Source organism: Thalassophryne amazonica, chromosome 4 (genome assembly GCF_902500255.1).
Source record: "Thalassophryne amazonica chromosome 4, fThaAma1.1, whole genome shotgun sequence".
NCBI lineage: Eukaryota > Metazoa > Chordata > Actinopteri > Batrachoidiformes > Batrachoididae > Thalassophryne > Thalassophryne amazonica.
In genome coordinates, this window is record NC_047106.1 from 134,684,359 (window position 1) to 134,712,105 (window position 27,747).

Here is a 27,747-nt window from a genome sequence, read left to right on the forward strand (position 1 = left end):
GCTGTGGAGGGGAGCAGAGATCGATCACTAATGATTAAATGCAGAGTGGTGCATACAGAGCAAAAAGAGAAAGAAACAGTGCATCATGGGAACCCCCCAGCAGTCTACGTCTATAGCAGCATAACTAAGGGATGGTTCAGGGTCACCTGATCCAGCCCTAACTATAAGCTTTAGCAAAAAGGAAAGTTTTAAGCCTAATCTTAAAAGTAGAGAGGGTGTCTGTCTCCCTGATCTGAATTGGGAGCTGGTTCCACAGGAGAGGAGCCTGAAAGCTGAAGGCTCTGCCTCCCATTCTACTCTTACAAACCCTAGGAACTACAAGTAAGCCTGCAGTCTGAGAGCGAAGCGCTCTATTGGGGTGATATGGTACTACGAGGTCCCTAAGATAAGATGGGACCTGATTATTCAAAACCTTATAAGTAAGAAGAAGAATTTTAAATTCTATTCTAGAATTAACAGGAAGCCAATGAAGAGAGGCCAATATGGGTGAGATATGCTCTCTCCTTCTAGTCCCCGTCAGTACTCTAGCTGCAGCATTTTGAATTAACTGAAGGCTTTTTAGGGAACGTTTAGGACAACCTGATAATAATGAATTACAATAGTCCAGCCTAGAGGAAATAAATGCATGAATTAGTTTTTCAGCATCACTCTGAGACAAGACCTTTCTGATTTTAGAGATATTGCGTAAATGCAAAAAAGCAGTCCTACATATTTGTTTAATATGCGCTTTGAATGACATATCCTGATCAAAAATGACTCCAAGATTTCTCACAGTATTACTAGAGGTCAGGGTAATGCCATCCAGAGTAAGGATCTGGTTAGACACCATGTTTCTAAGATTTGTGGGGCCAAGTACAATAACTTCAGTTTTATCTGAGTTTAAAAGCAGGAAATTAGAGGTCATCCATGTCTTTATGTCTGTAAGACAATCCTGCAGTTTAGCTAATTGGTGTGTGTCCTCTGGCTTCATGGATAGATAAAGCTGGGTATCATCTGCGTAACAATGAAACGTTAAGCAATACCGTCTAATAATACTGCCTAAGGGAAGCATGTATAAAGTGAATAAAATTGGTCCTAGCACAGAACCTTGTGGAACTCCATAATTAACTTTAGTCTGTGAAGAAGATTCCCCATTTACATGAACAAATTGAATTGTAACCTTCACTAATGCTGTTTCTGTACTATGATGAATTCTAAAACCTGACTGAAACTCTTCAAATAGACCATTCCTCTGCAGATGATCAGTTAGCTGTTTTACAACTACCCTTTCAAGAATTTTTGAGAGAAAAGGAAGGTTGGAGATTGGCCTATAATTAGCTAAGATAGCTGGGTCAAGTGATGGCTTTTTAAGTAATGGTTTAATTACTGCCACCTTAAAAGCCTGTGGTACATAGCCAACTAACAAAGATAGATTGATCATATTTAAGATCAAAGCATTAAATAATGGTAGGGCTTCCTTGAGCAGCCTGGTAGGAATGGGGTCTAATAAACATGTTGATGGTTTGGATGAAGTAACTAATGAGAATAACTCAGACAGAACAATCGGAGAGAAAGAGTCTAACCAAATACCGGCATCACTGAAAGCAGCCAAAGATAACAATACGTCTTTGGGATGGTTATGAGTAATTTTTTCTCTAATAGTTAAAATTTTGTTAGCAAAGAAAGTCATGAAGTCATTACTAATTAAAGTTAATGGAATACTCAGCTCAATAGAGCTCTGACTCTTTGTCAGCCTGGCTACAGTGCTGAAAAGAAACCTGGGGTTGTTCTTATTTTCTTCAATTAGTGATGAGTAGAAAGATGTCCTAGCTTTACGGAGGGCTTTTTTATAGAGCAACAGACTCTTTTTCCAGGCTAAGTGAAGATCTTCTAAATTAGTGAGACGCCATTTCCTCTCCAACTTACGGGTTATCTGCTTTAAGCTGCGAGTTTGTGAGTTATACCACGGAGTCAGGCACTTCTGATTTAAAGCTCTCTTTTTTAGAGGAGCTACAGCATCTAAAGTTGTCTTCAATGAGGATGTAAAACTATTGACGAGATACTCTATCTCACTTACAGAGTTTAGGTAGCTACTCTGCACTGTGTTGGTATATGGCATTAGAGAACATAAAGAAGGAATCATATCCTTAAACCTAGTTACAGCGCTTTCTGAAAGACTTCTAGTGTAATGAAACTTATTCCCCACTGCTGGGTAGTCCATCAGAGTAAATGTAAATGTTATTAAGAAATGATCAGACAGAAGGGAGTTTTCAGGGAATACTGTTAAGTCTTCTATTTCCATACCATAAGTCAGAACAAGATCTAAGATATGATTAAAGTGGTGGGTGGACTCATTTACTTTTTGAGCAAAGCCAATTGAGTCTAATAACAGATTAAATGCAGTGTTGAGGCTGTCATTCTCAGCATCTGTGTGGATGTTAAAATCGCCCACTATAATTATCTTATCTGAGCTAAGCACTAAGTCAGACAAAAGGTCTGAAAATTCACAGAGAAACTCACAGTAACGACCAGGTGGACGATAGATAATAACAAATAAAACTGGTTTTTGGGACTTCCAATTTGGATGGACAAGACTAAGAGTCAAGCTTTCAAATGAATTAAAGCTCTGTCTGGGTTTTTGATTAATTAATAAGCTGGAATGGAAGATTGCTGCTAATCCTCCGCCCCGGCCCGTGCTACGAGCATTCTGACAGTTAGTGTGACTCGGGGGTGTTGACTCATTTAAACTAACATATTCATCCTGCTGTAACCAGGTTTCTGTAAGGCAGAATAAATCAATATGTTGATCAATTATTATATCATTACCAACAGGGACTTAGAAGAGAGAGACCTAATGTTTAATAGACCACATTTAACTGTTTTAGTCTGTGGTGCAGTTGAAGGTGCTATATTATTTTTTCTTTTTGAATTTTTATGCTTAAATAGATTTTTGCTGGTTATTGGTAGTCTGGGAGCAGGCACCGTCTCTACGGGGATGGGGTAATGAGGGGATGGCAGGGGGAGAGAAGCTGCAGAGAGGTGTGTAAGACTACAACTCTGCTTCCTGGTCCCAACCCTGGATAGTCACGGTTTGGAGGATTTAAGAAAATTGGCCAGATTTCTAGAAATGAGAGCTGCTCCATCCAAAGTGGGATGGATGCCGTCTCTCCTAACAAGACCAGGTTTTCCCCAGAAGCTTTGCCAATTATCTATGAAGCCCACCTCATTTTTTGGACACCACTCAGACAGCCAGCAATTCAAGGAGAACATGCGGCTAAACATGTCACTCCCGGTCCGATTGGGGAGGGGCCCAGAGAAAACTACAGAGTGCGACATTGTTTTTGCAAAGTTACACACCGATTTAATGTTAATTTTAGTGACCTCTGATTGGCGTAACTGGGTGTCATTACTGCCGACGTGAATTACAATCTTACCAAATTTACGCTTAGCCTTAGCCAGCAGTTTCAAATTTCCTTCAATGTCGCCTGCTCTGGCCCCCGGAAGACAATTGACTATGGTTGCTGGTGTCGCTAACTTCACATTTCGCAAAACAGAGTCGCCAATAACCAGAGTTTGATCCTCGGCGGGTGTGTCGTCGAGTGGGGAAAAACGGTTAGAGATGTGAACGGGTTGGCGGTGTACACGGGGCTTCTGTTTAGGGCTACGCTTCCTCCTCACAGTCACCCAGTCGGCCTGCTTTCCCGGCTGCTCGGGATCTGCCAGGGGGTAACTAACGGCGGCTAAGCTACCTTGGTCCGCACCGACTACAGGGGCCTGGCTAGCTGTAGAATTTTCCATGGTTCGGAGCCGAGTCTCCAATTCGCCCAGCCTGGCCTCCAAAGCTACAAATAAGTTACACTTATTACAAGTACCGTTACTGCTAAAGGAGGCCGAGGAATAACTAAACATTTCACACCCAGAGCAGAAAAGTGCGGGAGAGACAGGAGAAGCCGCCATGCTAAATCGGCTAAGAGCTAGTAGCTACGCTAAGCTAGCGGATTCCTAAAAACACGCAAAGTGAATAATGTGTAAATAATTTAGAGGTGATTTAGCAGAGGGAGTGCTTTAGTTAAGGCACGTAAAGATTACACTGGGAAACAAATCGTAATCTAGATAACTAGATCAATCTAACTGCGCAAATTAAACAGCTAACAGATACAGAAAAACACCGCTGTGCTCCGGAACAGGAAGTGATACAATACCGCAGTGAGAGCCAACCACAAGGTACCAGTAGATTCTCACAAATCCAACAAGACCAAGCATTCATGATATGCACACTCTTAAGGCTATGAAATTGGGCTATTGGTAAAAAAAAAAAGAAGTAGAAAACGGGGTGTTCACAATAATAGTAATGTGGCATTCAGTCAGTGAGTTCGTCAATTTTGTGGAACAAACAGGTGTGAATCAGGTGTCCCCTATTTAAGGATGAAGCCAGCACCTGTTGAACATGCTTTTCTCTTTGAAAGCCTGAGGAAAATGGGACGTTCAAGACATTGTTCAGAAGAACAGCGTAGTTTGATTAAAAAGTTGATTGGAGAGGGGAAAACTTATACGCAGGTGCAAAAAATTATAGGCTGTTCATCTACAATGATCTCCAATGCTTTAAAATGGACAAAAAAAAAAAAAACAGATGCGTGGAAGAAAATGGAAGACAACCATCAAAATGGATAGAAGAATAACCAGAATGGCAAAGGCTCACCCATTGATCAGCTCCAGGATGATCAAAGACAGTCTGGAGTTACCTGTAAGTGCTGTGACAGTTAGAAGACACCTGTGTGAAGCTAATTTATTTGCAAGAATCCCCCGCAAAGTCCCTCTGTTAAATAAAAGACGTGCAAAAGAGGTTACAATTTGCCAAAGAACACATCAACTGGCCTAAAGAGAAATGGAGGAATATTTTGTGGACTGAGAGTAAAACTGTTCTTTTTGGGTCCAAGGGCTGCAGACAGTTTGTGAGACGACCCCCAAACTCTGAAGTCAAGCCACAGTTCACAGTGAAGCATGGTGGTGCAAGCATCATGATATGGGCATGTTTCTCCTACTATGGTGTTGGGCCTATATATCGCATACCAGGTATCGTGGATCAGTTTGGATATGTCAAAATACTTGAAGAGGTCATGTTGCCTTATGCTGAAGAGGACATGCCCTTGAAATGGGTGTTTCAACAAGACAATGACCCCAAGCACACTAGTAAACGAGCAAAATCTTGGTTCCAAACCAACAAAATTAATGCCTCGCAGATGTGAAGAAATCATGAAAAACTGTGGTTATACAACTAAATACTAGTTTGGTGATTCACAGGATTGCTAAAAAAGCAGTTTGAACATAATAGTTTTGAGTTTGTAGCATCAACAGCAGATGCTAGTTATTGTGAACACCCCCTTTTCTACTTTTTTTTTTACTAATAGCCCAATTTCATAACCTTAACAGTGTGCATGTCATGATTGCTTGGTCTTGTTGAATTTGTGAGAATCTACTGGTACCTTGTTTCCCATGTAATAAGAAATATACTCAAAACCTGGATTATTCTTTTTAGTCACATAGCACTACTATTATTCTGAACACTACTGTAGAGTCTGTTTTTTATATCAGTGTTTCAATTGTTGTCAGTGCAGTACAGTTACACAATGCCTATAAGCTATTCACCAGCCTGTGGGTGTAGATTCAGTGTTTTTTTGAAGCTTGAAAGTTATAAAATCTATGATGTCAGTTATAAGCATATTAAATCTAATCTTCAAAACCCTGTCAGCTGGACAGGTAAGTGAACCAATCATGTAAAGTCAAAAATGACATCACAATTGAGATGCCAGAGTGAAAAATGACAGGAAGTGGTGAGATGTGGAATACAGGGTGTGCGGTTCAGTGAGAGAGGTGAGCAGAGTTTCACACGGTGACACAATGTTTTTGAAAACTCCACCTCAGAAAACCTGTTCTATTTCATTCCTCCTGACTGTCAGAGGGCGGTGCTTAGCACCTGGATTGTCCCACACGCACATGTGCAGATGTATGCCAACAAAGTCACGTTAGTGGGCGTGACCTGGGTGACGTCAGCCAACAGTATATGAGACCATGTCACCCAGCATTCATTCCTTTATTTCCATCTGTCGCATGAGAGCAGAAGATTGAAATTATTTTGGATTGCTTATCTTGTCGGAGCCAACCTTCTTAGTTGGAGCTACAGAGGCTGCAAGACATCTAGTTCTTTCCTAAGCTACCACTCACAGTGAGTAAATGTGCTTACTGAGTGAGCGATTGGTGTCTTAACTTGTTACCGCTTGTGTTTACAGGACAGTGTGCTTTCTGCTCCCCATTTTACTGCCTTTCACCAGAGTGATGACTGCGTTGTGTCCTGAATGTGCTTCACTTACTGCTACTGCATAGCAGTAAGTGAAGTAGTAACACACACACACAGCTCAACCAGTGGAGGGCCTTGGTCTTAGACCAATGGGTGATTTCCACATTGATCAGGGCCTACAATATTCAGTTCAGTCATACCCCCCCCCACCCCCCAACTTCAATGGGGTAAAAGTTACGGTTGTTACAGTGCCAGAGAGCCCTCTTGTTCTCAGGCAGAAAATTTTAGAACTCCCAAAGAAAGGAGCCATAGAATTTATCCACAGTTCAGTTCAATTAAGTGGATTCTATTCAATTTATTTTCTAGTTCCAAAAAAGGATGGTGGTTTGCATCCAATTCTAAATCTCAGAAATTTAAATTAGTATGTGAAGGTGCTGCGTTTTTGCACATTCTGCACAACGGACGTTCTCTGGGCAATTTGGCAGGGGGACTGGTTTATCAGTGTGGACCTGAAGGATGTCAGTTCACCACAGGCAGTTCCTCCAGTTTGCCTTCGAGTGATGGGCGTACCAGTTCAGAGTCCTCCCTCTCTGGGTCTCCTTTGCTCCCCGTATGTTCATCAGGTGCGTGGCAGCAGCACTCTCTCCTTTGCAGGCTTGTGGGATACCGATTTTTCGTATTGAGACGACTGACTTGTGTGCGCTTCGAGCCGGGAGCAAGCATGATTGCAATTCCACTCACACAATTTATTTTCTGTAATATCTGAGAGAATGTAACAACGTTAGAACAGGGCCGGCCCAAGCCTTTATGGAGCCTTAAGCAGAATTTCATTTGGGGGCCCCCCTACCATCACCTCAGCACCAGATGCCTCATTATTCCATAGGCTACACTGTTATGTGTGTAACGTACCCACAATCATTAGCATTATTTGTAATTATCAATCAATCAATTTTTTTATATAGCGCCAAATCACAACAAACAGTTGCCCCAAGGCGCTTTATATTGTAAGGTAAGGCCATACAATAATTATGTAAAACCCCAACGGTCAAAACGACCCCCTGTGAGCAAGCACTTGGCTACAGTGGGAAGGAAAATCTCCCTTTTAACAGGAAGAAACCTCCAGCAGAACCAGGCTCAGGGAGGGGCAGTCTTCTGCTGGGACTGGTTGGGGCTGAGGGAGAGAACCAGGAAAAAGACATGCTGTGGAGGGGAGCAGAGATCGATCACTAATGATTAAATGCAGAGTGGTGCATACAGAGCAAAAAGAGAAAGAAACAGTGCATCATGGGAACCCCCCAGCAGTCTACGTCTATAGCAGCATAACTAAGGGATGGTTCAGGGTCACCTGATCCAGCCCTAACTATAAGCTTTAGCAAAAAGGAAAGTTTTAAGCCTAATCTTAAAAGTAGAGAGGGTGTCTGTCTCCCTGATCTGAATTGGGAGCTGGTTCCACAGGAGAGGAGCCTGAAAGCTGAAGGCTCTGCCTCCCATTCTACTCTTACAAACCCTAGGAACTACAAGTAAGCCTGCAGTCTGAGAGCGAAGCGCTCTATTGGGGTGATATGGTACTACGAGGTCCCTAAGATAAGATGGGACCTGATTATTCAAAACCTTATAAGTAAGAAGAAGAATTTTAAATTCTATTCTAGAATTAACAGGAAGCCAATGAAGAGAGGCCAATATGGGTGAGATATGCTCTCTCCTTCTAGTCCCCGTCAGTACTCTAGCTGCAGCATTTTGAATTAACTGAAGGCTTTTTAGGGAACTTTTAGGACAACCTGATAATAATGAATTACAATAGTCCAGCCTAGAGGAAATAAATGCATGAATTAGTTTTTCAGCATCACTCTGAGACAAGACCTTTCTGATTTTAGAGATATTGCGTAAATGCAAAAAAGCAGTCCATATTTGTTTAATATGCGCTTTGAATGACATATCCTGATCAAAAATGACTCCAAGATTTCTCACAGTATTACTAGAGCTCAGGGTAATGCCATCCAGAGTAAGGATCTGGTTAGACACCATGTTTCTAAGATTTGTGGGGCCAAGTACAATAACTTCAGTTTTATCTGAGTTTAAAAGCAGGAAATTAGAGGTCATCCATGTCTTTGTCTGTAAGACAATCCTGCAGTTTAGCTAATTGGTGTGTGTCCTCTGGCTTCATGGATAGATAAAGCTGGGTATCATCTGCGTAACAATGAAAATTTAAGCAATACCGTCTAATAATACTGCCTAAGGGAAGCATGTATAAAGTGAATAAAATTGGTCCTAGCACAGAACCTTGTGGAACTCCATAATTAACTTTAGTCTGTGAAGAAGATTCCCCATTTACATGAACAAATTGTAATCTATTAGACAAATATGATTCAAACCACTGCAACGCAGTGCCTTTAATACCTATGGCATGCTCTAATCTCTGTAATAAAATTTTATGGTCAACAGTATCAAAAGCAGCACTGAGGTCTAACAGAACAAGCACAGAGATGAGTCCACTGTCTGAGGCCATAAGATCATTTGTAACCTTCACTAATGCTGTTTCTGTACTATGATGAATTCTAAAACCTGACTGAAACTCTTCAAATAGACCATTCCTCTGCAGATGATCAGTTAGCTGTTTTACAACTACCCTTTCAAGAATTTTTGAGAAAAGAGATGTAATTATCTTACATCATACCGGTGTCATTCTTGTTTTTAACCTTAAAGGGGTAGCAAACTCATATGTTTTAATTAACTTCTACATACAGAGTGATGTATAAGTATGGCTCATTAATTTAACTATTTGAAAGGAACATCAGCAGGCAGGAGACTGCATTTATAATAAACACGTTAAATAGTTTAATTTCTTTCAGATGTGCAATGGTGTGCAAAATGTTCAATATCCAAATACAAAATAGAATCAAATGACATTCACATTATCTTACAGAAAAATAAAGTTGTAATCAAAATTAAATACTTAAATAATAAATACAATACTTAAATAATCTCCAAAATGAACATATGAATCCACAACATAACAGCAGTGTGTGTGCATAGCAATGCACAAACATTGCACTGGGGGCTATTGCTTTAACTTTGGCCTGCAAACCACTGAGAGCTGAGCTACTTTTCCCACCTTTTGCACCAAATTAATCTGAGGAGTTGATCTGCCCTGCTGTTTATCTCTACGTTTTTCTTCGTAAGGAAGACTATCAAATGGTTTCGCCAAAATCCAGTCCCCAACATTCAAATTGTCTGCCATTATGTGCAGCTTGTTACCTAGCTAGCTCGCTAGCTGGGACTGGCGCGAGGCTGGTGTGAAGTGTGTCCGCCTGTGAGCGCTTTGTGACGGTGGAGGAGCTCAGCAGCACCCGCTGCTCGGTAGGGACAGAAACTGCGATAGAAGTCGAAGCTCGATTTGTCGCTAGTCATTTTTAACAAAGAAAATGCCGCTAAGAGGATTAGGAAAGTCTCCGGTTCAACTCAGAACAAAATGAAAATGCTCCAACGGATGTTTACACCAAAAGATCGCTGATTCACTCATTTCGCTGTCAATCAAAAAGGGATTCAGCCTCAGACAGATTATCCAATCATCATGCAGAAACTGAGCGTCCGGGCCAGCCGAGGCCAGCCCACTGCTCCATAGACCCCCAGACACGCTGAGCGTCCGATGGGCGGGACAAAGCCCAGCATTTATCCAATGACTCGTCTCGTTTCACTGCATGCTTTGTGTCGCTATTGAAGTCTGTGGACGCTGTTTAAAGCACTGTGAAGCTGCGGGTTTGAGTGAGAGGAAAGCCGCGTCGTTACCAGTGATAAGAAGCTGATTCTGAACAAAAGTTGAGCGCGTTGTAGCGCATATTTAGTCACTGACATGTACACACAACAGTATATATTTGATCACTTATTTTTTGACATTTTAGGGGAAGCTGAGCTTCACTTGCAGAGCAGTCGCCTCTGACTTTAAGACACCAAAAAAAGTAGTACATGCAAGTATGTTTCAAGTATACTTCCAGTTTACTTTTTATATACTTATCAGTACTATTTTTTTGGTAAGGGTTTACACTAAACGAACGGAGCATTTCGCAAATAGTGACAACAAAAATTGTAATTTTGGACATGTAAACCTACCTTTGTCTTGTTTTTTCTCGTGTTCCAACTTCTTTTTTCTTTTCTCCGCTCCAGAGGGATCATTTCTTTTCTGAGACATGACTTTCACTCACTTCGTTCCTCACGATTAGTCATCGACCACCTGACCCAAGCGGTGCATCTAAATTTGCCCAACAGTGGCAGCAGCCAACAGGAGGCATCAATTAACTTAGTATTGGTATTTTGTCAAAATGAATTTCTTTTTTTTCCGGGTGTAATACAATTTCATTTAAATGATTCAATATTATTTTAATTTCATCAAAATTTACTTTTTGATCACAACGTCTCGGTGCCCTCGGGGCCCCCTGGTGGCGTGGAGGCCCTAAGCGACCGCGTGGTTGGCGTATGCCTTGGGCCGGCTCTGTCTTCGAGCCTGACAAATATGGATTTTTGGAAGCCGATATGTATGTTAGACAGTATAAAAAGATTCTAATGCTGATATATACTTGGTAAACAGACTGCGTCTATATAGCACTTTTCCATCTGCATCAGATGCTCAAAGTGCTTTACACATCAATGCCTCACATTCACCCCGATGTCAGGCTGCTTCCATACAAGGCGCCCACTACACACTGGGAGCAACTCGGGGATTGAGGATATTGCCCAAGGGCCCTTAGTGATTTTCCAGTCAGGCTGGGATTTAACCTGAGGATCCTCTGGTCTGAAGCCCAACACTTTAACCACTAGACCATCACCTCCCCCACTAGCCGATTACCTGCCCTGGGCGGCATTGGTGGCTTTGTGGTTAGCACTAATCCGTCACAGCAAAAAGGTCATGGGATCGCTTCCCGCCCTTTCTGTGTGGAGTTTGCATGTTGTCCCTATGTCTGCATGGGTTCCGTCCCGGTGCTCTGGCTTCCTCAGTTCTGCAGCACTAGTACTACTACTACTACTAAAATGCTCAGTAGCCTCTGTCACTCCCCGTATGTCAGAGTACGTACATATGTGGCGCTGCCTTCACTTGGATTGGCAGCCATTAGGGTTGCCAACCGTCCCTTGAAAAACGGAATCGTCCCTTATTTGGAAATAAGTGTGCGTTCCGTATTGACCTGAAACGGGACGCAGTTTGTCCCGTATTTCTGTGAGAATCAAAAAGTCTGTAAAATGTCAATGGAATTGACTGGCGCTTTATATGGAAACTTACAGTAAATTTGATCCCAGCCTCTCTCCTGCTTTTCACCAATGAGCTGACAGACACGAGTTGACAATACAGAATCACTCTTATCTTATTGGTCGAGGGACATCTGCTCGCAAGAAGATACCGACGTCATGAGCCGACGACGGTCGCTGGACGACAATAACAAATCAGCATGGCTGATATCGATACAGACACCGACACTGGCACTGCAGATATGCCTACGGACAGCAATGTCTGTAACGTCGTTACTCCTCCTCCTAAAAAAAAAAAACAACAAACAAAAAAGAATGTAAAAATACAGGGAGAATGAGAAAAGGAAAATGGCTGGGTGGAAAAGGTGCGCAACAACAGTATTGTTTACCTTACAGACTTTATTTTTTGCACTTTTTATTACACTAAATGTGTAAATGTGCACTGTTGCATTGTTTTGCACTGTTACATTGTTTTGGATGATGCAAATTTTCTATTGTTTTTTTTTTGTTAATTTATACAATTTTAAGTTAAGCAATAGCACTACAGAGATTTATTTTTAAAGAAGACAGAATGCTCATATTGAAATTGTGAGTGAAAATTTATTTTGCACTAAAAATAAATTGCTAAATAATAATTTGTTTTCCACGTGTTCATATCAGAACAAATGCATGTGTGCATCTACCTAAATTCAGGGTCAAGTCAACAGTCAAATGGTTAAAAATCATTTCACACAGACGCTGGGAAGGGTGAAGGCAATGGTCAGTTGGCCGGTCGGCCCTGGCAGTGAGGTGTCCCTTATTTATTTTTCAGAGAGTTGGCAACCCTAGCAGCCATTGTGTCACATTGCTCAGCATTTGGATAAAATAGACTTTGTGTCTGCTTTGGCCCCACCTAGTGGGTGGTATGGTGACCACTTGTCTCTTGATGGTGTAAAACGCCCTCTCTGATTGAAAATGAATGGCAGCTGGATGCATTGCCTCTGTCTCTTGCAGCTAATGTGACCGAGGCAAGATGGTCACATGTTGTTTTTTTTTTTTGTTTGTTTTTTTGTGGCTGATGATCACTAATTTTGGTTGTTTTGTGATTCTCACCCCCCAGAGCTCACTCCCATGCTGCCAGGAAACACTGAAATGTCAGGCGACAACCAGGCGAGTGCAGCAAAAGCCCTCTCAGACAACGAGCTGTGTGATTGGCTGCAAGAGAGGAAATGAGGCGGGGCCTACAAGACCACACCTGAAAATTTAAGCTAACTGCTGGTGCCGTGACCACTTTGTGTTTAAATTACCCACACTAATCAATGGGAACGTCCAAGTGACACCACGTCTCAGTACAGGTTTAAGAACTGAATCAAAACAGACCAATTTGACTCTTCTGCTTCACTGGCTGTGGAATGATGATGTCACACTGACCACACCCACAGCCAACCTCTTTGGGTCCTTTTTTAATTCCTCTGAATCTCGTGTTGTGAGGATTTTACAGCGATAAATGTATGTTTACATTTTGGTCTTCTGTGCATTACATTGTCTTTTTAATGTTATTTAACATTGTGTATCTGATGAAAGCTGAGATCCGTGCACAGTAAGACTTTTTGTCCTGTTAAACCGGTGCAGTAATAATTTAGTGTGCAGTAGAAATCCCCGTACCAGCAGAACAGTGGCGGCTGCTGGTCTTTCTAAGAAGGGAAGCTGATTGGTGGCTTATATGATAAAATTTGTCAATTTATTTATACATGAATTCTGCCCTGGTCTGTGACCCTGTCAAACCAAGTAGGCGTCATTTCCAGGACTTGACCAGTGTCCTCTCAATGGCACATGGATTCATGTTTATTCCTCTTTTCATGCCTTTTATATGCCCGGTCAAAGCTGGACAGATCCCCAAAACCCAGTTCACCAGACCAGACATCCCTGAGATGGTTTCATCAAGAGGTCAAACAGTACATTTTCTTTATCACAGCACTTCCAGTCAGCCAATTAACTTTGTCATACCAGGAGAGCGGAATCGACCTGTTATTGTTCCCTACTTGTTGCACCAAATCAGTCTCAGGTGTTGATCTGTCCTGCTGTTTAATTCTAAGTTTCTTTTTGTAAGGAAAACTATCAAATGGCTTTGACAAAATCAGGTCAACAGTATTAGCATCGTCTGCCATCGCGTGTGCACCTTGTTAGCTGCCTAGTCTACTCCGAGTGAACCAGCGTCATGAATGATTGATTGAACAAACTAATGAAACAACATTAAACTTGAAAAAAGAAATGTTGAGATTCTTGTATCAGATGAGTGGGTTGTTATAACAATAACTCAGATTGAGAGATAAACTGCTCTTGTGCCTCCAAACACCGCATGACACCTAGACCACGCCCTTTAGTATTAAAGGGTAAGTGACACAAAAAAATGTGCGCAATCACTAAAAATTATGAAATGTTTATATTTTAAAAAATCCTTAATAAAAGTCAATAACTGCGCAGGTGAAAGATAAACTACAACTGTCTGAAGCCTACGCTCTATTTCAGCCCCGTTAAGCCCTCAGCTTTGGCCATATTGTTGCTACGTCATCACCAGAACAGCACCTGCTGATTCAAGCCCAAATAACTAAACACAGCAGAGGTCGAGTTGTTTTCGGACATTTTTTTTTCTTGTGTGGAGCTTTGTTTTTTGTTTTGTTTTGTTTTTAAGTCCAGTCTGAGGTGTTTTTGAAGCAGCTGTGGGGGACACAGCATTTATGGTTTTGAGTCTTATTTAGATGGCATTAAACTTCTGAGGAAAACCTTCAGTCTGACAACAGTGACGATACTGGCAGAGTTCAGAACTCAGAATGGTGATTATAAAAACATTTTAATAAGGCGATTTCGGGACGAGTGGAGGTGATAAACTGTTTTTGTTTTTTGTTGTTGTTGTTGTTTGCCAGCTCTTTGGTCATAATCAACTGATTAAAAAAAAATAGTTTTATTATCTGTGACATCAGAAAAAAGTGAGGCGGAAGTGTGGATTTTTTTTTTCCTGAGAAACAATTTCAAATCTGAAAAATGACATGGAGTGAAAATATTTGCTATTTTTTAAAAAAATATTGTTTCCTTCTTCAATACATTTAATGTACTGTACGTTAGTAGCGGAACATGTTATTATTAAATATTAAAACCATTCACACAAGAAGTAAATATATAGTCTTACCTGTCCGTTTCAGTGAGATCATCTTTAAACTTATGCACCTTTAAAAACGACAGCTGAAAATAATTTAATTCCTCCTGTCTTGGCTGAAGAAAAGTCAATTTGTCACACGGGAGTTTGGTGCCGGCAACGCCGGCTGTAATCCGTTATTGGAGCTGATGGATTGAGTCTTTTGTTAATGAGCCACTTTGCACTGCAAGAAAGACTTGCAGCGCTTCATGTGCTCAAAACGTCTGTCTGCACGCACCAACATTATCCCATGATACAGAAAACAATAAAATAATCTGAAAAGACTCAGTTTTGTCTCTGTGCCAAGTGGAGAAGCCACGGACACTGTGCGTACGCACTCGTCAATATAAGTGTTTCCACCCGCCAATTGACAAAGATTCTGCCGGCAAAAATGAATCGTTCTGACACCAAAAATGCAGTGCAGCTCTGACCCGAACCACTTTGTGGAAACAGGGCTGTTAGTAGCCTGTGAAAATCCATAAATAAATGGGGCTGTTAAGATAATGGTTCTCGTACTGACGCCACTTCCTCCTCCTTCATGTCCAATGTTGGCACTTGCCGGTTCCTGGTTTTTAGTGGTGCGCAGTTCAAAATGTGAATATTTATCTCTTCAAGAACTGCGCACCAGGAAAGGAGAAATTTTAAACTGTCTTTTAATGTTAGTCTTAAATATTCATGAAAACATGGGATTACGTGTCACCTACACTTTAAACACTAACGCTGTGCGTGTGCTGATGGAAGGTATCTGTGCTAACACTCACACTCATGGTGTGGCAAAACAAATACTTCAGGTTACAATGGTAACTCAGAAGATTAAAAGACATAAAGAACAGTCAACAATCAATGTGAACCACATAACATGCGAGAAATGGTATAAACTGATAGTTTTATCAGCAAACATGCTAACCAGTACATGCTGGGAAAATCCCAGCTTCTGCTACCGCAACATACTACATTATTACTCATCACTCATCTTCAACCGCTATTCCGGGTTCGGGTTGCTCCAGTTCCAGCAGGGGACCCCAGACTTCCCTTTCCCATGCCACATTGACCACCTCTGACTGGGGGATCCCAAGGCGTTCCCAGGCCAGTGTGGAGATATAATTTCTCCACCTAGTCCTGGGTCTTCCCCGTGGTCTCCTCCCAGATGGACCTGCCTGGAACACCTCCCTTGGGAGGTGCCCAGGAGGCATCCTTACCAGATGCCGAACCACCTCAGCTGGCTCCTTTCAACGCGAAGGAGCAGCGACTCTACTCCAAGCTCCCCACGGATGACCGAACTTCTCACCCTATCTCTAAGGGAGACACCAGCCACCCTCCTGAGGAAGCCGCTTGTACCGATCTAGTTCTTTCGGTCATGACCCAACACTCATGACCAGAGGTGTCAAATCCAGCTTCAGAAAGTAAAAGTCCAGCCACATATTTGTTCCATCTTCCCAATAAACCATCTGATTGTAATTAGTTCAGCTCTTCAGGCAGGTGGATGAGCTAATTATTGAGATCACCTGTTTTAGGTGCACAGGTAGAAGCAACACATGGGAGGGTTTTTACTTTCTGAAGCTGGGTTTGATACCTCTGCTCATGACTATAGGTGAGAGTAGGAACGAAGATTGACCAGTAGATCGAGAGCTTTGCCTTTTGGGTCAGCTCCCTTTTCTTCACAACAGTACGGTAGAGCGAATGCAATACCCCCCTGCTGCACCGATTCTCCGGCCAATCTCATGCTCCATTGTCCCCTCACTTGTGAACAAGTCCCCGAGGTACTTGAACTCCTTCACTTGGGGCAAGGCCATATTCCCTACCCGGAGTAGGCAATCCATCGGTTTCCTGCTGAGAACCATGGCCTCAGATTTAGAAGTGCTGATCCTCATCCCAGCCGCGTTACACTCGGCTGCGAACCGATCCAGTGAGTGTTGGAGGTCACCGGCCGATGAAGCCAACAGCACCACATCATCTGCAAAAAGCAGTGATGAGACCCTGAGCCCACCAAACTGAAAACCCTCCTCCCCTTGACTATGCCTTGATATCCTGTCTATGAATATCACAAACAGGATTAGTGACAAGGTGTATTTCCTTGTTTCAGTTTAACATAACATACTACATTATGTTAAACTGAAACAAGGTAATACTATGAGTGTGTTTTATTTAGTGTAAAAATGAACAATGGAAATGGTCAAGTAATTTCGCCAAGCAAATACCAAGTTTGTCTTCGACTTGACTTGCAAAATCTGCGATGGGGCGGAGCTCCCAATGATTTAAGTGACGGTGTATATCTCAAAGTAGCTGTCAATCAAAAGGGAGTTCAGCCTTTGGACTGATCCTCCCATCATCATGCAGAAGCTGAGCGTCCAGGCCAGCCCACAGCTCCATTCACCCCCTAGAGACACTGGGCGTCCGAGGGCGGGACAAAATCATGGCATTTATCCAATGACTGTCCAGTTTTGAGGCAATGGAAAAAAAAAACTGTTCCATGCAGTCCCACTGAGGTGAAAAGACACTCGGCTTCTACAGGGAAATGCATTGACCATAGATGGTATAAGAAAATGATTTCTTGAAATCTATGACATTGACGCTAAAGGAATGTATGAGAAGTTAACAAAAACAAGTCAGTCGATTTGTGATAAGCAGCTAATTCTGAAGGAACTCGTCTTCAAGATGAATGTTCTCTAACGCATTTGTAGTTAATGAAATGTAAAACTGTACATATATTTGACCATTTAATTTTTGACATTTTCGGGGAAGCTGAGCTTCCCTTGGAGTCTCAGAGAAATCGCCTCTGCTGCAGAAAGTATGAAGACAAGGTCTGCTGTTGGCCTTAAATAGGAGAAACAGATTAATGTAAAAGATTTTCATTGTCTAAATGTCTACTTTATATTTGCTCAGAGGAACATTTGGCAGGTCGGTGCTTTTCATCACTACCAGGAGGACAACTGCGCTCATCTCAACTGTTACTGTGTCAGGTTCTCTCACATGTTTCGTGTGATTTCTAAATGAGGAATGTTAATCTGTTTTACAAACTGGCAGCTGAAAATCTAAAGCTGAAAATCATGTCTGACACTGGAAGAATGACCTTTAATCAGAAGTAGCTAATTTGACAGTGGACATATAATTTGGATGTGAAATCTGGAGATTATGCTCCTGTCGAGGTCATCTGCCTGATTTTTGGAAAAGCATTCTTGATTTTTTTTTTGATATTGATTGTCAGTTTTCTGTTTTTCACGTTAGACCCTGATGTCAGTGTTGTGGAATAATTCCGACCCACGTGTGGATCTGCAACAGTGAATAGATTATTAATCAATGACATTTATCTAAAACCATTTTGATAATTGATTAATCATTTATTGAAAAATTATCTGATTTCAGCTTCTTAAATGTGAATATTCTCTGGTTTATTTCACTCATCTCTGGCAGTAAACTAAATATCTTTGGGTTGTGGATGAAATAAAACATTTAAAGGTGTCATCTTGGAGTCTGGACAACATTGGCTGACATTTATCACTATTTTTTTTCTTTTTTTTTTTACATTTTATGGACCTAACAACTAATAGTGAAAATAATCATTAGTTGTAGGCCCCCACATGTGGAAAGAACCTGCACTACACTGGAAAAAAAAAACTTAAAGAAGCATTACAATTGGTAAAACCTGAATGAATTAAGTTGTTTGAACTTAAGTTAGCAAGTTAGATCAACTCTAACTTACAAACTTAAGTTCAAACAACTTAATTCATTCAGGTTTTGCCAGTTGTAACACTTTTTAAAAGTTGGTTCAACTGTTCTCTTTTTTCAGTGTAGGGTTTGGTATGTGATGTTTGTTCGTGCTGCTTGACTTTTACAACATCCCTAGTCTACATGGTACCGTTTTGGAAGTCAGCCTGTACAGTCTTTGTGTGCGAGTCAGGGACGTGCTCTCGTTCTATGGAAGCTGTGGTCTGTGTGTTTGGCGCACGATCAGCTCCATCTGTAACACACTCTGAAACATTTTCTAAAAGGTGATTAATGTTCTTTCTTGGGTAGGGGTTGTGGCCAAGCAATTAGTCTTCTTGCTTCCGGCACAGACAGTTCCCGGTTCGAGACCCTGTCCATTCTCCATGTAATGCGTGTTGCCTCAAGAAGTGCATCTGGTGTAAAACTTGTGACAAAACATGTTGACTGTGGAGATCCCGAGTGAAACGAGGAAGAAGCCGATGGGACTTGCTTTTATGATGTTACTCATCTGTTTACTGAACATGAATGTATATATTTAACTGAGTTTTCTCATTTTTTTAATGTGATGGTGAAAGTTTTGTCAAGAAGTTGTTGCTGTCCTCTTATAAGAGAAACTAACTTTTATTTTCTGATCAGCATCTTATTTGAATAATTTCTGACCAGCACAACTGCTTCTAATTGAGCATCCACTAACCGTCCAGCAGGTGGTGGACATGTCTGTGGGACACAAAGCAAAGGCGCTTCTGTGATTGATTGGATGCATTAAAGTTCACCATTTGGAAACATGTTTGTGGTGTTTTCCCAATATTATAGAAACATTCTCTGATATGTTTATTAATGCATTTTTTATGCAGGATGTCAATGCCATATATATATATATATATAGAGAGAGAGAGAGAGAGAGAGAGAGAGAGAGAGAGAGAGAGAGAGAGAGAGAGAGAGCGAGAGAGAGAGAGAGAGAGTGTGTTAATAGTAGTAGGTTGCACATTTTTTTTTCTTTTTTTCATTATCATTCCACTGGGAATGGAGTCTGTTAGTGAGCTAAATTCTTTAAATTTGTTAGGTAATGCCTTTTCTGTGAGAAACCTTTATAATGAAGCAGTTGGCCATTGGAATTAAATACATTTTTTGTTTTACCTAAATTCTACTTTTGTCAATCCAATTTTGTAAATTTGTTTCTTTTAGTGATACATGTGTTGTTCCAGGTAACGGATTTATGTGGAGAAAAGTTATGTGAATAACACATTTTCCATGGCAACAGAACTTGTTGATAAAATTATGACAACTGAGATACTACAGTTACATGACAATAAGAACTGAAGACTTGAATATGTTGTGTGGAATGAAATACCTTAATGAGTCTGGAGCTTTTAAGAAGCCAGGATGTGACCTTTTGACCTCTTAAAATAGGTCAAGGTTAGCCATCTTTGAACTTGTCCAAGGTCTGTGCCTCAGGAATGTTCTCTGTGAATTTGAAGACCCTGGCAGTAATAGGACTGGACTTATCCTGAGCACAGACAGACGGATGCAAAGCCTTTGCAATACCCGATCTCACACACACACACACACATATATATATATATATATATATATAATATAGACAAGTATTCACAACCTTTGCCATAAAGCTCAAAATTGAGCTGAGATGTTTCTACAGCTTCATTGGAGTCCACCTGAGGTAAAATCAGTTGATTGGACACAATTTGGAAAGACACACACACCTGTCTACATATAAGGCCCCACAGTTGACAGTGAATGTCAGACCACAAACCAAGCATGAAGTCAAAGGAATTGTCTGTAGACCTCCAAGACAGGATTGTCTCGAGGCACACATCTGGGGAAGGGTACAAAAACATTTCTGCTGCTTTGAAGGTCCCATTGGGCACAGTGGCCTCCATCTTCTGTAAATGAAAGAACTTTGGACCCACCAGGACTCTTCTGGCTGGCTGTCTAAACTGAGCGATAGTGGGAGAAGGGCCTTAGTCAGGGAGGTGACCAAGAATCCAATGGTCACTCTGTCAGAGTTCCAACATTCCTTTGTGGAGAGAGGAGAACCTTCCAGAAGGACAAGCATCTCTGCAACAATCCACCAGTCAAGCCTGTATGGTAGAGTGGACAGATGGAAGCCATTCCTTAGTAAAAGGCACATGGCAGCCCACCTAGAGTTTCCCAAAAGGCACCTGAAGGACTCTCAGACCATGAAAAACAAAATTATCTGGTCTGATGAGACAAAGACTGAACTCTCTGGTGTGAAAGCCAGGCACCATCCCTACAGTGAAGCATGGTGGTGGCAGCATCATGCTGTGGGGATGTTTTTCAGCAGCAGGAACTGGGAGACTAGTCAGGATTGAGGGAAAGATGAATGTTGCAATGTACAGAGACATCCTGGATGAAAACCTGCTCCAGAGCGCTCTTGACCTCAGACTGGGGTGAAGGTTCATCTTTCAGCAGGACAATGACCCTAAGCACACAATCAAGATATCAAAGGAGTTACTTCAGGGCAACTCTGAATGTCCTTGAGTGGTCCACCCAGAGCCCAGATCTGAATCTGATTGAACATCTCTGAAGAGATCTGAAAATGTCTGTGCACCGACACTCCCCATCCAACCTGATGAAGCTTGAGAGGTGCTGCAAAGAGGAATGAACAAAATTCCCCAAAGATAGGTGCACCAAGCTTGTGGCATCATATTCAAAAAGACTAGAGGCTGTAATTGCTGCCAAAGGAGCATCAGTATAGTATCAATATTGTATTGAGCAAAGGGTGTGAACACTTATGTACATGTGATTTCTTAGTTTTTTATTTTTAATAAATTTGCAAAAAAAAAATGTCATGCTGTTATTATGGGGTGTTGTGAGTAGAATTTTGAGGGGGAAAATGAATTTACTCCATTTTGGAATAAGGCTGTAACATAACAAAATGTGGAAAAAATGTTCTGTGAAAACTTTATGGATACACTGTAGTTATGTACGTATATGTATGAATGTTTTGCCGTTATGGTATAAAAACAGCAAAAATTATGAGTAATTTCAGTTTGTACAGGGGTGAAAAGTTAAAGTTATTCCACTTTAGTTGGAAAAGGTGGTGCAAATTATTGGTTAATAGGATTAACAAAAGGAATAGTTTTGACTGTTGAATGCTTTGTCTCTGAAGTAGATGTCAAACAAAGTCAGTGTCCTTTGGATTCTATGACATATGTTACCCTGTTACATGATAAGTAAGAATAAAAGATGATGCAAACTGCTCCTTGTGTCTTAGTTCTGTGTTATTTGGTTGCTGTGTCTATTTTACATTTTGTCCTGGGATGGGAAATATGCAGACAATGGCCAAAAGTCTGCAAGTTGTGGTCAGTTGTAACAAAAAGATGTGGCAACACACAGCAGCTGATGCTTGTTAACGTGACCAGTAGATTTGTTAACATTTTTCCACACTCTGACTCCACAGAGTTTGGACAAGATGGTAGTATTTTTTGTTTCTCATCTACAGTAGTGTTCAGAATAATAGTAGTGCTATGTGACTATGTGACTAAAAAGATTAATCCAGGTTTTGAGTATATTTCTTATTGTTACATGGGAAACAAGGTACCAGTAGATTCTCACAAATCCAACAAGACCAAGCATTCATGATATGCACACTCTTAAGGCTATGAAATTGGGCTATTAGTAAAAAAAAAAGTAGAAAAGGGGGTGTTCACAATAATACAACCCCTGGCAAAAATTATGGAATCACCGGCTTAGGAGGATGTTCATTCAGTTGTTTAATTTTGTAGAAAAAAAGCAGATCACAGACATGACACAAAACTAAAGTCATTTCAAATGGCTTTAAGAAACACTATAAAAAAAAATGTGGCAGTCAGTAACGGTTACTTTTTTAGACCAAGCAGAGGGAAAAAATATGGAATCACTCAATTCTGAGGAAAAAAATATGGACTCACACAATTCTGAGGAATAAATTATGGAATCACCCTGTAAATTTTCATCCCTAAAACTAACACCTGCATCAAATCAGATCTGCTCGTTAGTCTGCGTCTAAAAAGGAGTGATCACACCTTGGAGAGCTGTTGCACCAAGTGGACTGACATGAATCATGGCTCCAACACGAGAGATGTCAATTGAAACAAAGGAGAGGATTATCAAACTCTTAAAAGAGGGTAAATCATCACGCAATGTTGCAAAAGATGTTGGTTGTTCACAGTCAGCTGTGTCTAAACTCTGGACCAAATACAAACAACATGGGAAGGTTGTTAAAGGCAAACATACTGGTAGACCAAGGAAGACATCAAAGCATCAAGACAGAAAACTTAAAGCAATATGTCTCAAAAATAAAAAATGCACAACAAAACAAATGAGGAACGAATGGGAGGAAACTGGAGTCAACGTCTGTGACCGAACTGTAAGAAACCGCCTAAAGGAAATGGGATTTACATACAGAAAAGCTAAACAAAAGCCATCATTAACACCTAAACAGAAAAAACCAAGGTTACAATGGGCTACGGAAAAGCAATCGTGGACTGTGGATGACTGGATCAAAGTCATATTCAGTGATGAATCTCGAATCTGCATTGGGCAAGGTGATGATGCTGGAACTTTTGTTTGGTGCCGTTCCAATGAGATTTATAAAGATGACTGTCTGAAGAGAACATGTAAATTTCCACAGTCATTGATGATATGGGGCTGCATGTCAGGTAAAGGCACTGGGGAGATGGCTGTCATTACATCATCAATAAATGCACAAGTTTACGTTGATATTTTGGACACTTTTCTTATCGCATCAATTGAAAGGATGTTTGGGGATGATGAAATCATTTTTCAAGATTTTAATGCATCTTGCCATAGAGCAAAAACTGTGAAAACATTCCTTGCAAAAAGACACATAGGGTCAATGCCATGGCCTGCAAATAGTCTGTCTCTTAATCCAACTGAAAATCTTTGGTGGAAGTTGAAGAAAATGGTCCATGACAAGGCTCCAACCTGTAAAGCTGATCTGGCAACAGCAATCAGAGAAAGTTGGAGCCAGATTGATGAAGAGTACTGTTTGTCACTCATTAAGTCCATGACTCAGAGACTGCAAGCTGTTATAAAAGCCAGAGGTGGTGCAACAAAATACTCGTGGTGTGTTGGAGCGTTCTTTTGTTTTTCATGATTCATAATTTTTTCCTCAGAATTGAGTGATTCCATATTTTTTTCCTTCTGCTTGGTCTAAAAAAGTAACTGTTACTGACTGCCACAATTTTTTTTCCTGATTTCTTATAGTGTTTCTTAAAGCCAGAAAGTTGCCATTTGAAATGACTTTAGTTTTGTGTCATGTCTGTGATCTGCTTTTTTTCTACAAAATTAAACAACTGAATGAACATCCTCCGAGGCCGGTGATTCCATAATTTTTGCCAGGGGTTGTAGTATCATCTGCTGTTGACACTACAAACTCAAAACTATTATGTTCAAACTGCTTTTTAGCAATCCTGTGAATCACTAAACTAGTATTTAGTTGTATAACCACAGTTTTTCATGATTTCTTCACATCTGTGAGGCATTAATTTTTTTGGTTTGGAACCAAGATTTTGCTGGTTTACTAGTGTGCTTGGGGTCATTGTCTTGTTAAAACACCCATTTCAAGGGCATGTCCTCTTCAGCATAAGGCAACATGACCTCTTCAAGTATTTTGACATATCCAAACTTATCCATGACACCTGGTATGTGATATATAGGCCCAACACCATAGTAGGAGAAACATGCCCATATCATGATGCTTGCACCACCATGCTTCACTGTCTTCACTGTGAACTGTGGCTTGAATTCATAGTTTGGGGGTCGTCTCACAAACTGTCTGCAGCCCTTGGACCCAAAAAGAAAAATTTTACTCTCATCAGTCCAAAAAATATTCCTCCATTTCTCTTTAGGCCAGTTGATGTGTTCTTTGGCAAATTGTAACCTCTTCTGCACGTCTTTTATTTAACAGAGGGACTTTGCGGGGGATTCTTACAAATAAATTAGCTTCACACAAGCGTCTTCTAACTGTCACAGCACTTACAGGTAACTCCAGACTGTCTTTGATTATCCTGGAGCTGATCAATGGGTGAGCCTTTGCCATTCTGGTTTGATGGTTGTTTTCTGTTTTCTTCCACACGTCTGTTTTTTTTTTTTGTTTTGTTTTTTTGTCCATTTTAAAGCATTGGCGATCATTGTAGATGAACAGCCTATAATTTTTTGCACCTGCGTATAAGTTTTTCCCTCTCCAATCAACTTTTTAATCAAACTACGCTGTTCTTCTGAACAATGTCTTGAACGTCCCATTTTCCTCAGGCTTTCAAAGAGAAAAGCATGTTCAACAGGTGCTGGCTTCATCCTTAAATAGGGGACACCTGATTTACACCTGTTTGTTCCACAACATTGATGAACTCACTGAGTGAATGCCACATTACTATTATTGTGAACACCCCCTTTTCTACTTTTTTTTACTAATAGCTCAATTTCATAGCCTTAATGCCGCGTTCACACCAGGCGTGACATGAGTGACTGCAGCCACAGGTTGCCATGTAATCCCTATGTAAGGACGCGTTTTGGCGGCAAACCGCGCAGCGCGACGAGATGGAGGCGAGTGAAGCGATTTTGAGAGTTTTGCGCGTTTGTGGCGCGATATTGCGTTGCCTCACGTCGCGCTGCCCTACTCCCCAAGTTCAAAAATCTGAACTTCTTTGTCTAGTCGCGCCGCGATGACCAATCAGGGACTGAATATGTAGTGACGTGGAGATGTCTGGACTTTGACTGAAGATGTGAACATGTCCAGTATCTGGTAGCAGCCTGTGAGCAGGACTTATGTCTCTTTTGTCCTTTATTTCACAATTATGACAGAGTTTTTGCCAGCTGCAGCAAGCAGCTGAGTTTTTTTTTTTTTTAATTGTTTACATGTGTGCGTGTGAACGGGACAGTTGATCCTCAAACTGGGTCTCGCAGAGGTGGAACGACCGCTGAAAGCATCCGTCACCCAGACACAGCTCCTGCAGCAAATAATGATACTCTCTGTATTGGGAGCTTTTCACAACAACTCGCTCCGTGTGATCAAGGTCCATCATGTTAGCTTGACTGACAACCGGAGCCGGCGAGCGGAATGGAAGCTCCTCCTATTTGATGATGCACCGGGGCGAATTTTCACAGCAAAAGTCCACCCAAGCAGAGCGACACACCGGGCAAAGGAGGCGCGTCCGTCGCCTGGCGACCCACGCGAATTTGTAGCGTCTGATCGCACCCGGTGTGAACGCGGCATAGAGTGTGCATATCATGAATGCTTGGTCTTGTTGGATTTGTGAGAATCTACTGGTACCTTGTTTCCCATGTAACAATAAGAAATATACTCAAAATCTGGATTCATCTTTTTAGTCACATAGCACTACTATTATTCTGAACACTACTGTATGTCCTGCATACTTACCAGGGGTGCAGACAGAGGACACGGACCCCAGCTGAAATCTGATTGGTCCTTGAAGTGCCCATATCCTCTTAAAACAAATTTGTTGTGGGATTCCCACACTGAGGCAGAAGGTGATGGTGGCTGGACATCGCTGTCACATTGCAACCAGGAATCCCTGAACTGGGCATGCCGAAGACGGCGACCAGGTCTGTAGCCATTCGCAGTCAGACGGCCAAGAAACACCCAGAAAATGCAGTCTGATAGCAAGTCACCTGCTATATATTTTTTGATCAATTTCAAGTTTTTTTTTCCATGAACTAGCAGGGTTCCCAAGCAATGCCCAAGTGTGAGAGTTCTTTGACATTTGTGATTGCTTTACCTCCAATAATCCAGGTTTTAGATAATTGATAATTGATCCCTGGATTCAACAGTGTAACAGTTTAAGAATAATGTACTATGTCATTTATAAAAAGATATAAAGATTTGTGAGCTTAATGTTAAAAAGATTAAAAGGTAGTGTAACCCACTTCTGACTATGCACACGTCAGTACCTAGGCTCATAGGAGCTAAGAGTAACAGCAATGACCAGTGGACACAGGTATAAGTGGTTATTATGAATTTCTTTTATTTTTGGAAAACCATACTGCACAATATAATGACAATATAATACACGGACAGAGCCAGATGTGTGGTTTCATGTGGCTCTCATCTCACTCTTTTCCCAAACACCTGCAGGAGCGCGCTGAGGAGCACTAGAATGAGACTTTTAGTTGACTTGGCATCACTGTCATTCTTCAGCATACTGCAGCAATGAAACTGAATGTGGTGCAGCAGGGTTTAATTGTGCGCACGTCAGAGAAGAACGCTGTCGCGCTGTATTAAGGATCACCACTAATCAAGACGGATCAACACGCTCAGTTGCGACCTCCACGACATGAGGCAAAATGAGGGTGGTGCGTGACATTCGTGGAAGATTATTTGACAGCCAAAAACATGCTCCGTGAAAATCACTAATATCATGCACCAACACGTGCTATGAAGAAACCTATTCAGATGCGTTAAATCACGTTAATGTCAGGAATGTGCCATGAATGACATAAATGTGACATTTGTAAGGCGTCTTGCCTATGTGTAAATGCACCATTAGCCAGAAGATGAAGCTGGAAAAAAACTTCCTTGCAATGTGCATAAATGTGAAAAGTTGACTTGTAATGACTGTGTACATTTGATAACACTTGAAAGTAACTACACGTAAATGATCTCATTCTGTGTCAGATGCAGGGAGGATGACTAAAAGTGTTGCCTACAGGAATCTTTTTGATCCAAGCAAGAGGCCATCAAGCCACTGGTCAAATCACTGAAAAGTCTTGTCTGCCAACTTGGTGATCCATTCTGTACGGCCACAAGAGACACAGTTGACTGTAACTCCCGCCACTTCTCTGTCACCCTCTGTTAATGATGTTTTCCTGGCTGCCAACTCTTGTGAGGAGCCAATGGAAATGCTCAGTCATCTCCCCCGAAACTGTTTTTATAAAGCGCCAAACTGTTGGTCAGATGGACAGTCCACCGTGGTTTGCGCAGCGTGATGGTAGGATAATCAATCAATCAATCAATTTTTTTTTATATAGCGCCAAATCACAACAAACAGTTGCCCCAAGGCGCTAACAGCGATAACAGCATCTCTGTTCCGCCAAGTGTACACCAAAGCTAATTTGATGAAAAATCACTGATAAGACAGTAAATCCCCTTCTGGCCAAATTGCTCCGATACCAATCACCTGCAAAAAATCTTCCTTCATTAAAATATGGAAGGCAAATGAAAAAGAGGCTAAAGTGGCCTTTTCTAAGCTCATGCAGCAGTTGAATCACAGAAACCTGAAAGTGGAGGAATGTGGATTGCTTGTCTGTGCACAATATCCCAACATCACAACCTCGCTCGATCTCGTGGAAATCAATTGCC

At 41.3% G+C, this 27,747-nt stretch overlaps 1 protein-coding gene and 1 long non-coding RNA gene across 4 annotated transcripts in view; one reads left to right on the forward strand and one right to left on the reverse strand.

Moving 5' to 3' along the window:
* Window positions 1-14,378, forward strand: part of LOC117508797 (pannexin-1-like) — a 58,547-nt gene extending 44,169 nt beyond the window's left edge. For all 3 annotated transcript variants that reach the window (XM_034168627.1, XM_034168628.1, XM_034168629.1), the window contains one exon: window positions 12,609-14,378. In XM_034168627.1, coding sequence (XP_034024518.1) covers window positions 12,609-12,721 — 113 coding nt within the window. In that variant the 3' untranslated portion in view covers window positions 12,722-14,378. The remainder of the gene's footprint in view (window positions 1-12,608) is intronic.
* Window positions 14,379-14,716: 338 nt separating this feature from the next.
* LOC117509300 lies at window positions 14,717-22,623 on the reverse strand. Its single transcript, XR_004560371.1, has 3 exons — window positions 22,613-22,623; window positions 20,106-20,111; window positions 14,717-15,631 (listed from the first exon to the last, which is right to left on the reverse strand). It is a non-coding gene; the product is annotated as an uncharacterized LOC117509300 (long non-coding RNA).
* Window positions 22,624-27,747: the final 5,124 nt, after the last annotated feature.